This window comes from Jaculus jaculus, chromosome 19 (genome assembly GCF_020740685.1).
Source record: "Jaculus jaculus isolate mJacJac1 chromosome 19, mJacJac1.mat.Y.cur, whole genome shotgun sequence".
Classification (NCBI taxonomy): domain Eukaryota; kingdom Metazoa; phylum Chordata; class Mammalia; order Rodentia; family Dipodidae; genus Jaculus; species Jaculus jaculus.
The window spans coordinates 43,892,147-43,907,890 of NC_059120.1; the positions used below are offsets into that span (position 1 = coordinate 43,892,147).

Sequence of the window (15,744 nt, forward strand, 5' to 3'; positions counted from 1 at the left end):
TGAGGGACAAATGGACAGCACATAATACCACCTGCTTGCAGTTGTTTAATGCTTTGAGTTTTGAGTGCCTGTTAACATTTGTCCTCTCATCTAACCCTCACAACATCCCTGTGAGGTAGGTCAGATAGCAAGCAGTTCGCCCATGACCACACCAGTGTTAGGGCCTATGTCACAGAGCAGCTCTCCCAGCTCCCAGGCTGACGCCCCCACCCTTCAGTTCATGATACACAGGCACTTTGTGCCCATCAGACGAAAAGACATTGACAGCACTTAAAAACAGAAGTCTCCCTGCTCCCCGCGCTTGCTGAGGGGCATCAAGACCAAGGGTGTCCTCCAGAGGGTAAGGCAGGTAGACAGAAGGACAAGCGCACGAGAGGCTCGGCTGCCACTAGTATCAGCTGAGCATACTGTGCTCCCTACGTATCATGAACCTTTGTCAAGACTCGGGCCTTCTTCGTTTATGGAGCAGATCCTCAGGGCCTGCTCTAGAAGAGAGGGGCTGCAGGCATGTTCCAGGCGGCGAGAATCTGGACCCTCTCCCACAGTGCCTCCCCCTGCCGGTGCACTCCTCAGCCCAGGAAGAGGGGGATCGTGAAGGCTGGCTGACTCGGCCTGCGAGTGCTTGAAGATCTGGAGCTGAGAGGCCCCAGCACCATTCAACTAATGATTATTATTAACTCTGAACAGGCCTCGGCACAGCAACCAGCTGGCTTAGGGAAGATGCCTGGATCTCCCACAGTGAGGTTTGAAAAACAAGATCCACCGCAGCCACACATGGGGGTGGAAGGGTGGAGACAATGAGAAAGAAGGGGCAGGCCAGTGAGAGAGAGGAAGGGTGGCCTGCCTTGAAGGGGTGGGGAGAAGGAAGCAGGACTGGCAAGTGATAGCAGCCGATCTTGGATGAGGATGACAGCCAAGGAGGTAAAGAAGGAAGACTTCCTCAGAAGTGGAGCTCCTGCCATTCAACTCCACCCCCAGCCCCGATGGAGCTCAAGGGAAAGAGAGGTTACAGGAACCACTGGGGCTTGGGAGGGGAATGCAAACCTAAATAGTACACCCATTACCATTTGGATTTGCTACAAAACCATCTATATTTCTAATGTCCTCAAGGTTGAATATAATCAAACTTAGAACACAATCACATATGAATCAGGACTTAGGCCTGATATGGAAATTTGTGCAAAAGATAGGCTTTTTTTTTTTTTTTTTAAAGCAAAACAGGGTGGCTGCTAGCAGCTATCCCCAGTTAAGGAAAAGGAGAAGGCAGCCATGTGCTTCTCCAAGGCCCTGCCTCACTTCAGAGAAGTCCAGGTAGTACCTAGTCACTAGGAGACACAAAGAGGAGTGGGGGAGCACCCAGCCAGGAGGCATATGCAGCTGGCAACCACTGAGGCCCCAGGTGGAGGAGGAGAATGCCCTGGCACAGAGGCCTAATGGTTGTCCAGCTGCTGCCCCAGGATGTGAGGGCAGGTGGTGATGGAGAGTGAAAACACAGGAGGGGTGGGAAGTCCCCTCCCAATCTGGCCTGTCAGGAAGAAGGGCTCCTCCTGGCGACTTATTTTCTATACTGCAATCACACCCAGCTAAGCAGGGGACCCTCTTTGTCCCCCTCTTGGCCCTGTACTGCTGCCCTCTAGGCCCACTGGTCAGAGGGGCGACAGCTGGGTCTCTTCTTCCTGCAGAATATAAATGACTCTCCTTCCTCCCAGGGCTGGGAATAGACATCAGATGGCACAACCCACGCAAACTGCCGGCTGTCAGCACGCCTGCCCGCCCGCCCGCCAACCCCCGCACCACCTGGGAGGAGACGACACCTCGAGCGGGCTCAGGCTTTCCCCCACTGCTGGTGTGCTCTCAAGCTGCCGAGCCTCACCTGGCCCAGCCTGTGGCGATAAGACAAGCACTCCCCACCCCCACACTGGCCCTGACCAGGGTAGAAGAGATGGGATCCCAAATCAAAGTGACCCCAGTGAGAAACTCTTTCATGCTGGTCAGTAAGCATTCCATCCACGTTCCCAGCACACTGGATGGTTTGAGAGGGGAGAGAGGGCAATGAAAGAGACAGGAATGGCTGCCCTCTGCGTGGCAGGAGCTTCTGTTTGCTGCTTAATGCTTAAGAGGGTCTCAGAAGAGGCCACTAGACCCAGGAAATGCACGGTGAAGTCCACTGGCAGGAGGCTTCTGCCCCTTCAATCCACATTCCCGTTCTCTTGAATCACAGAAGTCTTCTTGCTTTGATCCGCCTGGAGAGGAGGCCTGACGTCTCCAGGAGGCCTGGGACATCCACGGCCCTGAGTGGTGCTTCCCCTGGCCTCAGTAGAAGCCCCGACGCCTACACAGGCCTCCAGAGTTTGTTGGCCTCTGTCTTCTTCACAGAAAACTCTGGGGAAGCCTTCTGGCTCAGTGGTCTTCAGTCCTTGCCACTGCCTACGGAAAGCCCATCTGCCTGACTGGGCTAGATCACAGCTAACCATTTTGGTATCCAGCTTTCACCACGGAGGGCAGTCTGAGGAACTGCCTGGATCCGGACCAAGGAGAGGTATCTGCAGGGAAGACAGCCTAGCTGACACCACTCATTCCCCTCTCAGGTCAGAAGACAACCGAGGACAGTGTAAAAGATGAGAGAAGAAGGGCAACAGGGAGACTTTTCTAGGATCAAGCATCCTACTCCACTTCCTTGACCCTTATTTTGTTCTCGAAGTTTTGGAATTAGCTCCATGATTAAATGCACTAAGTCAAGACCCTAAGCCCGGAGGGCAAAACACAAGATGCTCAGGAATAAGAATCTTGGCCCTGAGGCTGGGTGGTGGGGAGGGAACACACCCAGGTTCTGCAGCCCAGATCCGAAGGTGGGCCGAAGGAAGCTTAGCCCAGCCAAGAACCAAGAGTTCGGAGAAGCTAATGCCCTTCTGCTCCTCTGAAGAACTTTAAAGTGACTTTCGTGCTCTTTCTGTCTTAACAGTTCAGGAGATCCTCATCTGGGCCCCTGCGCTCCACAGTGCCTGACTCTCAGGCCCTGGGTCCATCTAGGCCTGGAACTGAGTACATGCCCAAGAGCATAGATTCTGCAGGGATACAAGGGCAGACCAGTCCTTCCAGGTAGTAAATAGAAAATAAAAGTAAAAATCACACCCTGGGTCAGCTAAACAGGCCACATGGTCCAGGGCTAGGAGGGCCTTTCAGATGAGGGAACTGAAATCCTGAGATATGGGACTTATCGAAGGTTGACTGGAAAGCACAGCCCAAGAGGACCCACAAGCAAGATTCACAGGCACTCTCCATCACATTGCTTTCTTAAAAGGGACCCAGGTATTCATGGTTGCCATTCATAACTTGCAGGAACCCGGCTTTTCCATCAGGCACACAAGTAAGAAATGCCCACCACCGTCATCACCACCACCAGTTAATATTTCTATCTTCCATCAAGAGTGAAGGTTTCAGCTCCAAGTTCTTCATCACCTTCCACTTGCACCCAGCAACATTTCTCAGTTTGATTCACTGAGTCATCCCTCAATCATAACAGCTTGGGTCTCTACAGCTTGAAGTGCAAAACCCCAACTGCGTCTGAAGTAGGTCCTTTGAAGGTCATCAATGAACCACTTAAGTCCAAGGCAAGTATCCCACCTAGATTCGGAGTTTGGAGTCACATCTCCACTTTCTTCCTTGGCAAGTAGGAGCTGGAAATCTGGTGCATGATCACCAGGGCTGGGTACAGTGGCAATGCCAGGCACAGGTACCAGGCTGCACCTTTGATCTGGGCCTGGAACCACACCGAGTGCATGCCCAAAAGCACTGTGACTGTGGCCATCAAGTAGACCACCAGTCCACATGTCAGATGGTAGAGCTTGAGGCGAGCCACCCTTGAAACCTTGGCTGCCTGTGGACAGAGGAGACAGAGCCCATAAAGCGCCTGTATACCAGTGGCCAGTAGTGTCAGAGCTCCTAGCCAGCTGTGCCAGGACACCAGATGGGACAGCTCACTTCGAATCTTGCTGGAGACGATGAAGCCCAGGCCCAGGAGAGCACAGAGGATGGCTACAGTCTGCCCCGCCCAGTGGAGGCGAATCCGGGCCTTTCGAGAGCAGAAGAGAAACAGGGAGTGCTCAGGTGAGAAGAGGAGGATGGCTTCAGCCATGCAGAGGCAGAACTGTAAACACAGGAGAAGGCCAGTAAGCCTGTAGTCTGCATCCAGACCTGGGAAAAAGAAAGTGTTATCATGGGTCCAGACAAGAGGACAAGGATGAGGACTTCCAGGACCTGCCTCACACAGGCCCTTTCTCGACCAGTAGGTCAGCACCCATTAAACTCTTCTCCTGAACTTTGGGGGCAAAGACTTGATAACATCCTACTCCATTTCTTCCCTTCAGGCCCCAGAAGCGAATCATCTTCCGTGCCCTCCCAACCTTCTCGACAACAGTGCGTTTTATTCCCTTTGCCCTAATCTCACAGGTTACAGGAAAAGAGGCTGTAGCTGTTTCCCCCACCTCTGTGACCCTTAGAAAGCCTGAGCCTTCGGAAAGCTTGGCTGCTTCCCCAGGGGTGAAGCTAAACAAAACGTATCAAAACTCACCGCCAAGGCCATGAACACAGGGTGCCAGGAGAAAAGACCTGAGAATCAAAGAGAACAGGCTGATGGCCGGGCACTAACCTAACCCATGGCTAAGTGGAACGTCAAGAGTTTGGCCACGGGGGAGGGGGTGGGGGGGTGGAGGGAAGGTCAGCATTCCATCTTCAAGCCTAATCAATAATAAGGACCTTAAGGCAAAAGGGAAGCAAAGGGGCGTCAAGACGAACAACTGCAAACACCCCACCTTGGCCTGGGTTCCCCGTTTGGCCCCTCCCGGCTGCCAGCCTGGTCCTAGAGTAGACCTCAGCCTCACGCTTTCACTGGCATCGAGCGGGCATCCGAAGTATCACTCCCTCCTGCAGTTTCACACGTCTGCCCGCCTACTCACCCTCCCAGCACTGCCCGGCCCCGCCCACCAGGCCATCGCAACCTCTCCCGCCGGCCGGCGCAGAGCTCGGGGGTCCACCGTCACCGCTCCAGCCCCCACCCCCCCACCACCGAAGCGGCCCCCTCGGCCCCGCCCCCTCCCACGGCCCGCCCCTCCCCACGCACTTACTGGTTCCTGGCCGGGACAGCACAGTCAGAAAGATGGTGAAGCCCAAAGCTACGAGGTGCGCCAAGATCCCACTGCCTCTCCGCAGCCAGCGGGTCAGTCTCGGCTCCCTCGCTGGAGCGGGAAGCAGACCTACCTCCGGGGGCTGCATGGCCGAGCCCGGCCCGCCAGCCCGCACGACCCAGCTGCCAGAGGATTCTTCCGGGTTTGCAATCGCGGAGGCGGGGGCGGCTGCCCGAGAGGCTCCTCCCCGCGGGATGCCGCGGGCCGCGCGGCGGAGGTGCCCACAGTGCCCCCTGGAGGCCGGGGGAGAAGCGCCTCGGCTTCCCGAGCGCCGCAGACCCGGACGGCTCCCACCCCAGCCAGCGCCTGGTTATCTTCGCGACCTCAGGCAGCCTGCGCGGAGTACAAGCGTGGTACCTGACTGCAGCGAAACCGCACGTCACACACCAAGAGTGTGAAACCAGGGTTTTGAGCAGTTTCCAGAAGCAATGAGTTCCCACAGCTGCTCTCTGTCTCCTAACATCTCCTCTTCTGGCTTGTTAAGGAAATAAGATTCCTCCCCGCCTAAACACAAGGGAAACTAAAAAGAAGACAAGGCCAAAAAAAAAAAAATACCCTGTATGTGCTGAATTCAGGTTTGCGGACCAAAAGAAGGAATGCCAGTCTCACTCGTGGCTGCACAGCTGTGCCCGGTGAGATGCTCTGAGGCCAAGGGCACCCTCAGCTCTTGCTACCTCCTAAACAGCTGCTAAGCGCTGAGGAGCGAAGCGATCCCAAGGAACTAGGCCTCCCCCAACCCAAGTTCTAAACCCTTTCTCCCTCCGACCTCCAAAAAGATGTGGCCGAGTCTAAGGAGGATTGCCTGGAAGAGGCTTCACCCCATCCTTAAGGGAAAACGCCAGGAAGACCAGAACAAGCAGTACAGCACAGACCAGGGACTCCATCCCAAGACAGTTACCAGTCCCCTCAAGCTGTCTGCATAGCTGAGAAACCAAGGCTGCTTTTAAGTAGAGGGAAGGGCAGGAACAGTCAAAAAACTCAAGGAAATATCTGGAGAGGGACTAAGGTTTATAGTCTACCGGAAACCAGTAACGGGCCATAAGGCAACTCCCACAGACCCTCAAGACACAGACCCAGGAGTAGAGCCAGAGGCGTGGCTCTCCTCACCGGTAGTGTCCCTTCCCAGTAGACCACAGTAGTCTCTGGGGTTAAGATTCTGGGGAGCCTCGCTCATTCAGAGCCTTATCACTCTATCTTGAGAAGACTCCCCAGTGATACAAACCCAGTATTTCCTGTGTGTGTGTGTGTGTGTGTACACGCCCTTATGCACCATGCTGGAGTTTGGCTGCCTGTCCTGTCTTCCAGGATGGGATTAGGGACAGTAAGGACACTCATTTTGCTACATTGTTTTTCTTCCTTTTCTATGTTTCTGTTTTTATATTTTCTTAGCAGCAACAGAACAGGGAGACAGTCTTGAGGTATTTTAAAGAGTTTTTTTTTTTCTTAAAAAAAATAATATAAAGTTATAAAAAGCGGCAGCAGCCTGGGCCCGGATCTGGAGGGGAGGAGGTGCTGGCGGCTCCGTTGCAGTGGACAGGCACTTTCTCGTTAATGGGCTTTTGACTGTAGGAAGACAAGAGAGAGGGTCAGGGTGGGGGCCTACCAGTCATCTGCCTAGTGAATTACACAGCCTATCATGACTAACCCTTCCGCTGGCCTGGTAAGTAAAACTGAGCAAGGGGAAGAGACATGGCAGCCCAACAGAGGCAGCCTGGGTGGTGGAGCTGGAGAGCAGTCAGGCCCTCGGTAACTGTCAGTCTTCACTCCCCTCTGGGGGCCAGGAGAACGGAGGGAGGAGTCAGCAGACACATGACCTGGGCCTAAGCCAGGACAGCATTCCCCTATCCCACCTCCTAGAAGTCCCTCCTTGCCGAGTCCAAATGGACAGCCCAAAAAACAGGCTCCAACATATAAGGCACCTGACTGTAGGCTTACGCGAAACCCTGGAGAACCTGCTGTCATCTTAGAACCTGGACGTGGGCGCACAGGTAAGGTAGGTACCTGCCCTCCAATGCCCTGACACCGGAGGAAGGATCCAAGAGCAGAGCTGGCCTAACCGCCCAGCTACTTGGCATGTTAGGACATAGCTCAGAGACCCAAACACCCCTTGCCCCTTCCCTCCAGAGTCAGTATAGCCACAGCAACTCAAAAAGAAGTGGTCTTTGCTGGGCATGGTGGCACAAGCCTTTAATCCCAGCACTTGGAAGGCAGAGGTAGGAGGATCGCTGTGAGTTTGAGGCCACCCTGAGACTGCATAGTGAATTCCAGGTCAGCCTGGGCTAGAGTGAGACCCTACCTCGAAAAAAAAAAAAAAAAAAGTGGTCTTTGATTAAAGGCGAAGCAAGTGCAGGGTGGGACAACTTGTCCTGAGCCCAAGGAGGAGAGAGCGGACTGGGGATAGGAGAAAGTCCATTAGGCAAAAGCTGAGGCTGGGCTGGCAAGATGGCTTAGTGGTTAAGGCACTTGCCTGCAAAGCCAAAGGACTCAGGTTCAATTTCCCAGGACCCATATAAGCCAGATGCACAAGGTGGTGAATGTGTTTGCAGTGGCTAGATGCCCTGGCGTGCCCATTCTCTCACTCTCTAATAAATAAATAAATAAATAAAAATATTTTTTTCAAAAAAGCTGGAGCCACCTTGGTAAAAGCTGACCTGCCTTTCCCTAAAGTAGGCAGTCCAGGAACTCTTAAATTTTCCTGTATTCCCTTCTCTGCAGCTACTGCCTTAGCACCTTCTCCATCTCACATACCCACTGTGTTCCTAGCCCCAGCCTTCCCGACTTCGCTCTGTCCATGCGCTTCAGGGAACTGGGATGGTACCTTCAATGTGGAGCACTTCTCCTCAAAGGCCAGGGCTGGTCCCGGCTTCTTGCGACGCACAGAGCAAGCCGCATCAGCAGGGGCACTAGCTTGACAGTGCTTGGCCTTCACTGGCCGGCAGTAGGTGGCCAGGTTTTTCCGCTTCTTGGCTACCTCCTCCTCAGAGAGGCAGGTAGTCGGCAGGGCCTTGGATGGGTGTCCAGCTGCTCCTCGGTTCTCTAGCTGAGAAGCCTTGACTGGTATGGGGGATGGGTGAGGGGGGCTCCGACAGTCCAGGGGCCCCGACCGCTTAACTCTTGGCCCCACTGTTCCATTAAGCCCCATGCCCAGGGCTGTTTTAGTCTTAGCTGAGAGAGCCCGACAACCAGAGGTTTTGCCTTTCCCAGCAGGCTCCAGGATGCAGGTCCGTTTGAAAGTGGTGGGGCCAGGGGATAACTTCCGCTTTCGAGATGGGGCCTCCGCCTCTGCCCCATCCTTGCCTTTGGATGACTTGCTAGCCTTGGAAGGTGGCAGTTTGCTGAAGGACGGAGATGGTGTGTTGGCAGGCAGAGGTGAGGTGATAGCCTGGCTTCCGCCCATGCACTCCGCCTGGCTGCAGGCGGCTGCTACACTGGGGGAGCCTGCAGGGTAGCTAGGGACAAGGCTGTCCTTGGTGGGGGGTGTGGAGGCTGAGCAAGCAGGTCTGGGGGATGGGCCTGGAAGTCGGGGACAGCTGCCCATAGAAGATGGGCTTAGGGGAGCAGATAAGGGGGAACTGACAAGGTGGGGTGGAGGTTCAGCTGCCGGTGGAATCTTCCTGCAGTAAAAACAGAGCCCCACTTTGACTGCCAAGCAAATATCAGGATCTCCCCAACACATACCAGTCTCTCCACCCTCAGAAATGGCCACCAGAGCCCTAGAGCTGCTGCCATCTGCTGGGAGACACTGGAACTGAGGGCTGACGAAGGCACAGGGAGGAATGAATGACCTAGCGCAGTATATGTGAACAGTGTGTAGACCCCTAATAACCTCAGCGTGGACACTGCCTATTCTGTGTTACCCAGAAGGAAGGCAGTAGCCATGATTGGTCAGACAGGATTCACCTCCAGACCACCCACTCATGCTTTGCTCCAGGCTGCTAAGTCTCCACCCACTTCATGCCACTCTCCATCTGGGATCCTCCTGCCATTCGCCAAGGCGCACCAGTGCGTATGCGTGAGGGACTGGGCGTTCTGAATCTCATGCACACCGAGGCCGGAGAAGGGGAGTCCTAGATCTGTGAGACTCACTTCCACATGTGTGAGCTGAGGTGCCGTTCCAACATGGAGCTAAGTGCTGAGCAGAACCGGTCCAGCCGGCGGCTAAACACATAGCATCCTGGGCTCACTAGCCGGCTCCCAAAGGTGCAAAACTGGAGGCAGAAAAGGAAGGAAGGAATATGGCTGGTGGGGTCTGAGGTGCAGAAAGGCACCTGCAAACAATACGTGACCTCCTCCCCATATTCTGGGCCAGGAGGACTGAGCTATCCCCACCCAGGCCCTTGCCCCAGGTCCTTACCGCCTGTGGCCGTGGGGGTCTGGTTGCATAATGGCAGTCAGGGGGGAGGGAGAGGTCATCAGATATCCCCTCCTCCTCACTTTCCTCGCTGGATGCCTGGGCCCCGCCCCGGGGCAGAGGGAAAGGGAACAGGCCTGGGTCCCCATCACCGCCACAGGGGCTTTCATCGTCCAACTCACTCTCAGAGGAGGCCCGGGACCTGGAAGGGCCAAAAAGGATGTAAGGACAATGTGACTGGTGTGGGGTCAGGGTGGACGTGTCCCTGAACCCATAAAACTCAAAACGCCAGGGCAGATACCCTCCTGGGTAACCAGAGGATAGGATGGGAAGGCATGAAAGAGCTCACAGAGTAAGAGATAGAGCACGGGACCACAGCTCCCAAGGGGTTCTCTCCCAGCCCCTTCACTTTCCAAGCCCTGCCTCCTTAGGGGCAAAAATCTGCTCCAGATTCGCCTCCTCCAGAAAATCTTCTGAGCTTAACTGCAACCCGGCTCTGGTCAGCCCAGTCAACTCTCTCAACCCCCATCTTGCATCACATATTCCTGTGAGCCTGTCTGGGAGCTGAGCCTGGGTTTCGTGTCTGCCCCTCGTGTTACAGGCAGAGATGTGTGTCTCCTTCGGCAAGGCAGGCTCTCCCCAGGGTCCAGCGCAGCCTCTGCACACGAAGGGGCCAGTGAATGAATACACATCACCCAGGATTGTGACCCTCTTAGCTCCCTAATAACAGAGAGGCTGGGGTGCTGTGGACTACCTGGGGCAAGAACAGGGGAGTCGCCTGTTTCCAGAGACCTGGCCAGGGACCATGTATCCCCCCCCCACACTCAGGGCGAGTGAGCCCGTCTTCCAGGATATTTCCTGGGCCTGTCTCCAGGTTTCTCTGGTGCTCTAGGGGCCAAGTATCCCAAGTGAGGCGGGGATTGCATTCTGGACGTACCTGGGAAGTGCGCAGTATGGGTAGGCTGGCTTGGACCGAGCAGAGAAGGTGCTGCTGGGGACAGCCACGGCTGCCACACCCTGGACTGAGCACAGAGGCTCCTGGGAGGGCCGCTCAAGAGCTGGCTCCTTGCGCCCTGGGCTCTTCTCCTTGGGAGACTCTCCTTTGCGGGAATTGGCCTTCAGTTCTGCCACTAGCACATCAAAGTCCTTGGCCCGGCCCTGGACCTCCCGGCGCTGGTGCACTGAGTGGATCTAGAACACGAGGAGGCGGCGTGAGCTGCGTGGGGTGGGTGCGAGGCAGCGTGGTGCTCTAGCCTGAGGAAGGGGAAGGGATAGGAGCAGGGGATGACCGTGTTGTGGATGTGTCTGTGTGTCTGTTGTACTGCCCGACGGGACTGAAAACCTCCTCTGGGGTGGGGGATGTTCCTCTCACCTTGTGCCTACTGGGGGAGTAGCCTCATCTCCCATCCCTTGAACTAAGTCTCTTATAACTTCTAAATTCCTCTTCTTGTCCAGGTTTCTTGTCTGTGCTGACCTCCCTCACCATGCAGTACTAATGAGGGTTACCTTGCAGGTCAGTAGACGCGTACAGATCTTTTTGGTCTCTGGATTGATGACCCCACACTGCCTGTTGAGGTCACACTCCTTTCCTGTAGGGAGAGAGGTTCCAATGAATGTGAAGAGCATTTCTTGGAGTTCTGTGAGAGTATCTGGCCTCTTCCTGCCAAGGGCCCAAGAAGCAGCAGGACTAAGGCAGAAGAGCCTCCAGGCCTTCGGTGTGGGGCACTGCCTTCTAGAGAAACTTCTGGACATCCAGATCTTTGTTGGGCATTAGCCACTCCCAGCCCCAGCCCAGACCCTGGCCCAGCACTCCTCTGGGAATACTCCAAGCCTAAAACAGGGCAGTCCATATCAAAAAGCAACAGCAGTCATAGACCTCTGGGATGCCAGAAAAGCCAGCAGGGAGATATAAGAAAGGAGCTATCAGAGAACAACCCAAGGTGAGAAAGAGTGATTTCGCCTGCTTAGGCAAAGGTTCCATCAGCCTAGCTCCAGAGACCTGGGTAGAGGTGCTTCCTGGGAACAAGCAGGACAGGATGTAATGGGGTTCCTGTGTCCTGCAAGCTATAACAGACAGGCCCAGTGTGGCTCATTCCTTCTTGATTTCTAACCGTTTCATTCCAAGGACTAAGCAACCCAAGGGAGTCTCTACCTTTCTGACAGCCTCCCCCCATGACCATGACTACTCACGAGCCATCTTCCGGTGGGTTTTCGAGGGCATCCTGGCCCCACTGGGCTCTTTCTCTGGGGGACTGCCTTCGGCCCGGTGACTGGAGCCCTCACCAGGGATTAACTCGATGCTCTCTCTGCCAGAAGGTTCTTTAGGAGGGGGAGCCATGGGAGCTTTTCCAGGGGAGTCCTTTGGGAGGCCGCCTGGCTGACTGAGGAAAGCAGAGGGTGGGGCCACCCTGATCCCATGTCCATCAGGCTTCGGGAGACTGGACATCTTCTCCAGATTCACCACAGGCACGAAAAGGCTACACATGGAGAGAGGGTATGGGCTGGGAGGTGGCGAGGCTGGGACTGGGGTCTGGACTCTAGCCCAGAGCCATCTCCTCCCCAGCCCTGGAACTTGGGTGGGCTCCAGGAGAGGCGTGGAGAAAAGGGAGCCCATGTTCCATGGAATACACACAGGGAGCTACAGAGAGCGCTAGCTCCATTAGTGTCAACCCCTCCCTGGAACAGGGTCGGTCTACAGCCTCTTCTTACCAGAGGCTGTCCTTCTGCGTCTTCTCAGGAGGCTGGTGGCCACGGCTCCGGGACCCCTGGCCCTTCTCCCTGGAGGAGGTTTTGGTAGAACCTGGGGCCCTACATGATGGGCCCTGCCCATTCACTACATGGCATTTCTGAGAGCTGGCAGGGGCTGGAGGTGGGGGTGGGGCCCGGGCATAAAGCTTGCTGAGGGGCCCATGTCTTCTTTCTGTCACCAGGAGGTGGAGAGAGTAATGGAGGTGAGTGGTATTGCCTGCCTCCTTCCCCAGTCTTCCTAACTAGCCCACCAGGTCACTTTGCAGCATCTCAGTTTCCACAGCTTGGGCTGTGAGTCTGTCTCCTTTCCTTTCCCGATTGAAAGTCTACAACAAGCTTTCTGAACCTTCCCCACCCCACTGACACTGGCCATTTGTTTAAACAATAACTCGGACTCCCACAACACTCTCCCCCCAGGACCTTCCTATCTCCATCACCACCCTCCTTTACCCCACAGGGCCTCCCAAAGGACACCGTCCTAAGAAATCTGTGTTCTACCTTCCCCTGACCCCTTAGCCCCTCTCTAGAGCTCCCCTCACCACAATGCTTCTGGAAAGCTTGAGGCTTCACCACCTGGCTGCAGTGGTTACACACAACCAAATAGAAGTCATCGTGGGCAGGGCAATGCCCGAAGATAGACATGTCTGCAAAGACAGAAGCCCCTTATCACTAGGGTTGGAGACCCAGGATTTCCCTGAAAGATCAAATGGCACTCCCACCCCACCACTCAGAAGACACTTAATTCCCAATGGACATGGCAGGCTTTCTGCTGGATGCTCCCGGCTTCCACAGTTCAATCGAACCAGACCCACGATACATGGACCCTCACATGAGAGGGCACCAGTAAGTTTTCACTCGGGTGGACACCAACCACATATGATTAGGATCTCCAACACTAGGACACTGGCACCCAGGGCAAACGGCTCTTTGAGATCTATCAAAATGAGGCTCCCCAGCAGTTGTGCTGCTTCAAGCCACCTCCTCTGGTGGAAGCGGGAGGGCTGTTCTATCTGCCCCGAGTCCCAGCCCTGCATATCTTGACTCCCACCTTCTTTAATGAGGGTCATGGCATCCAACTTCTTCGTGTTTTTGCTACTCTCCTCCAGCTCAGCCCCTAGAGGAGAAACACAGCTCAGAAGGCCCACTCCCTTCCCGCAGCTCCATCTCCTACCCCAGCAGAGCCTACAGGCCAGCACTGTGAAGCCCATACTTCCTGACAAGCTCCTGGTGCTCAGAGTCCCCAGGAGAACCTTTCAGTGGTTCATTCTCAAGTGCCCATTTTTCCTTCACCTGCCACTGGCATGTGCTAGCCCCATTAAGATCCATCTTAAAGACGCTTCACTCCAAGGTGCAGTTCAGGATTCCAATGCTGACTAGGTGGGTGGGTGTGGGTAAGTATTCTTTCCTGGGGCTTGCTTCCTCACTTAAAGGGGAAATGCTTTTGAAAATTTCTCTACAGGTCCCTGAGTCCCTTCTTGAGATTTCTCACATGGGTCCTTTCTGCTACTCTGTGGCATCCCAAACACCCTCCCAGGTCCCCACCCCCATAAACTCATTTTGCTCCACCCAAGTTACCATAGTATCATCAAAGTTACACTCAGCTTCTCAGGTCCTGCACTGATAGGATGGCCACAGAGTAGAGAAACTGATGTCTTTGGGCCCTTTGGCATCTTCAAAGTCTCCTTGATCAGCTACGCAAGCCCCTCCCCTTCTTAGGGGGGCTTTGTCCAGGGGTTGCCCTTGTACCTCAGTTTCTGGGTTAATGACAAAAACATCTTAGCTTGGCAAAGCAGCTCTTTCCCCATCCCCCTACCTCACTCCTTCCCCCCACCTCTTCGCCCCCTCCCTGTCCCTTGGAAAAAAAAAATCAATTCTGAGTCACCAAACCCATCTGACTCCATTTCCGGTTCTCAGTGCACCTAGACCCTGACAATGGCCCCATCTTGGCCACTCGTCAAGGGGCAGTCCCAGGATGGCCTTTGCTCCCCCTTAGGTCTGCTCTCTGATGCTAACAGATTTGCCCCTTTCTCGGATGAGATTGACAATCTTATATAATATCCAGACAGGAGGGGTGGTACCAGGGCGAGGCATGCAAGAGACAAGGGGCAGCAGCTCCCACTCTTTCAAGTCCCTTCAATGCAAGTGTGGGGAATGATGGACAGAGCGGAGCTGGAAGTCAGATGTCTCAAAAGAGAACAAGTGTCATTAGAGACTGCTCCATGAGGTCTCCTCCTTCACCTCTTCTCACTTGAAAACTTCTTCGGGGCGTGATGCCTGCTGTCACCCCCAAAGGCCACGAGGCCAGGTGCTCCCTCAGGCCCAGGAGACAAAGATCAGAAGGGGTTGCAGGGTGGCTCACCAAAGGTACTCAGGGGGCCTACAGAAAATGGGGGTCAGGGAGGAGAGCCTTTGGCAGGGCAGAAGACCGGGGAAAGGAAGGAGGTATGGATGGATGGACTGAAGGAGGAAGAGAGGGCGGATGGATGCATGGATGGAGGGATGGATGGATGTACGGACCAACTAATGCGGAGGGGGCGGGGGCCCGTGAGCACTGCAGCAGACAGACAAATGATGAAAAGGAGCCGAAGGTGTGGGGCAAAAGGCGAAGGACCATAGGGGTAGGGAGGGGGTAACAGAAGTGGGGTGCGTGGGAAACACGTGGAGAAGATTGTTGCAGATGGAGAGAGCTGGAGCAGGTGCAGGAGGAATGAAGCTGGAAGTCAGCAGACATGGAGAAAGATAAAGGCAAGTAAATGTGGGGGCAGGTACTGGGCACTGGCAAAGAGACAGAGGTGGGCAGGGTGGGCTGCGAGCGATGAGCCGGCGCTAGGACCCGGAAGCGCGAAGGTGGCTGAGCAGGCGGGCACTAGGACCCGGCGGGTCCTTTGTTTGGGGGGCCAGGGAGCCGGACGGCGGCTCTAGTCGGCGGCTCCCCTCAGCTGGAGGGGGCCCGGGGTGGGGGAGGGGACGCGGTGATGGGGGTCCTCGGACTCTAGAGTGGCCGTACTCACCGTCGGCCGCAGGCAAGTCGGCCCGCTCCACCCACGAGCTCCAGCTCTGTCCCGCGAAGTCATCGAGACTCGGCACTCGGCGCTCCAGAGCGGCCATTGCTGCCGCCGCGCGTTCACGCACCGCCATCACCGCCGCGGACGCGCGCCCGCCCCGGCGCCGCCGCCGCGCGGCCCCCTCCCCCTCGGGCCCCGGCCGCGGGCACGCCTCCCTCTCCCCCTACCTTTCCAGCTCACCCTGCGCGCAGGCGCAACTCAGCTCGCCTGTCACCTCCTCCGCCGCCTCACTCCCGCAGAGCCTTCTGGGAAGTGTAGTTCTGGAGGGGCGCTGGTGCCTTACCGAGCTGGCGGAGCGAGCCCTTCCGAAATGCACAATTGCAAGGGGAAAAGAGACCGAAGCCCTAGGATCTCCTCTTCTAACCCTTGTGCACGCAATTTTGTGCTCGCCCCCTCT

At 55.6% G+C, this 15,744-nt stretch overlaps 2 protein-coding genes across 8 annotated transcripts; both read right to left on the bottom strand.

Annotated features, from left to right (window-relative positions):
- Nucleotides 1–22: 22 nt before the first annotated feature.
- Nucleotides 23–5,318, bottom strand: LOC101608505 (probable transmembrane reductase CYB561D1). 4 transcript variants are annotated; one of them, XM_004659036.2, is made up of 3 exons: nt 5,124–5,318; nt 4,571–4,608; nt 23–4,147 (listed from the first exon to the last, which is right to left on the bottom strand). In XM_004659036.2, exons 1-3 carry the CDS (start codon nt 5,269–5,271, stop codon nt 3,644–3,646), a joined length of 690 nt encoding a protein of 229 aa, XP_004659093.1. In that variant the 5' UTR covers nt 5,272–5,318; the 3' UTR covers nt 23–3,643. The 4 variants fall into 4 exon arrangements, with proteins under 4 accessions (XP_004659093.1, XP_044994325.1, XP_044994324.1 ...); XM_045138390.1 differs by having other exon boundaries at nt 5,257–5,317; XM_045138391.1 differs by having other exon boundaries at nt 3,897–4,147; nt 4,571–4,648; nt 5,063–5,318.
- Nucleotides 5,319–6,596: 1,278 nt separating this feature from the next.
- Atxn7l2 (ataxin 7 like 2) lies at nt 6,597–15,420 on the bottom strand. 4 transcript variants are annotated; one of them, XM_004659040.2, is made up of 12 exons: nt 15,294–15,414; nt 13,858–14,036; nt 13,331–13,396; nt 12,822–12,926; nt 12,244–12,454; nt 11,725–12,011; nt 11,041–11,123; nt 10,472–10,725; nt 9,538–9,736; nt 9,270–9,391; nt 8,002–8,797; nt 6,597–6,746 (listed from the first exon to the last, which is right to left on the bottom strand). In XM_004659040.2, the coding sequence occupies exons 3-12, from the start codon at nt 13,347–13,349 to the stop codon at nt 6,732–6,734; spliced, it is 2,091 nt and encodes a 696-aa protein (XP_004659097.2). In that variant the 5' UTR covers nt 13,350–13,396; nt 13,858–14,036; nt 15,294–15,414; the 3' UTR covers nt 6,597–6,731. The 4 variants fall into 4 exon arrangements, with proteins under 4 accessions (XP_004659097.2, XP_004659098.2, XP_044994792.1 ...); XM_004659041.2 differs by lacking the exon at nt 15,294–15,414 and adding an exon at nt 14,521–14,659 and having other exon boundaries at nt 13,878–14,036; XM_045138857.1 differs by lacking the exon at nt 15,294–15,414 and adding an exon at nt 14,521–14,659.
- Nucleotides 15,421–15,744: the final 324 nt, after the last annotated feature.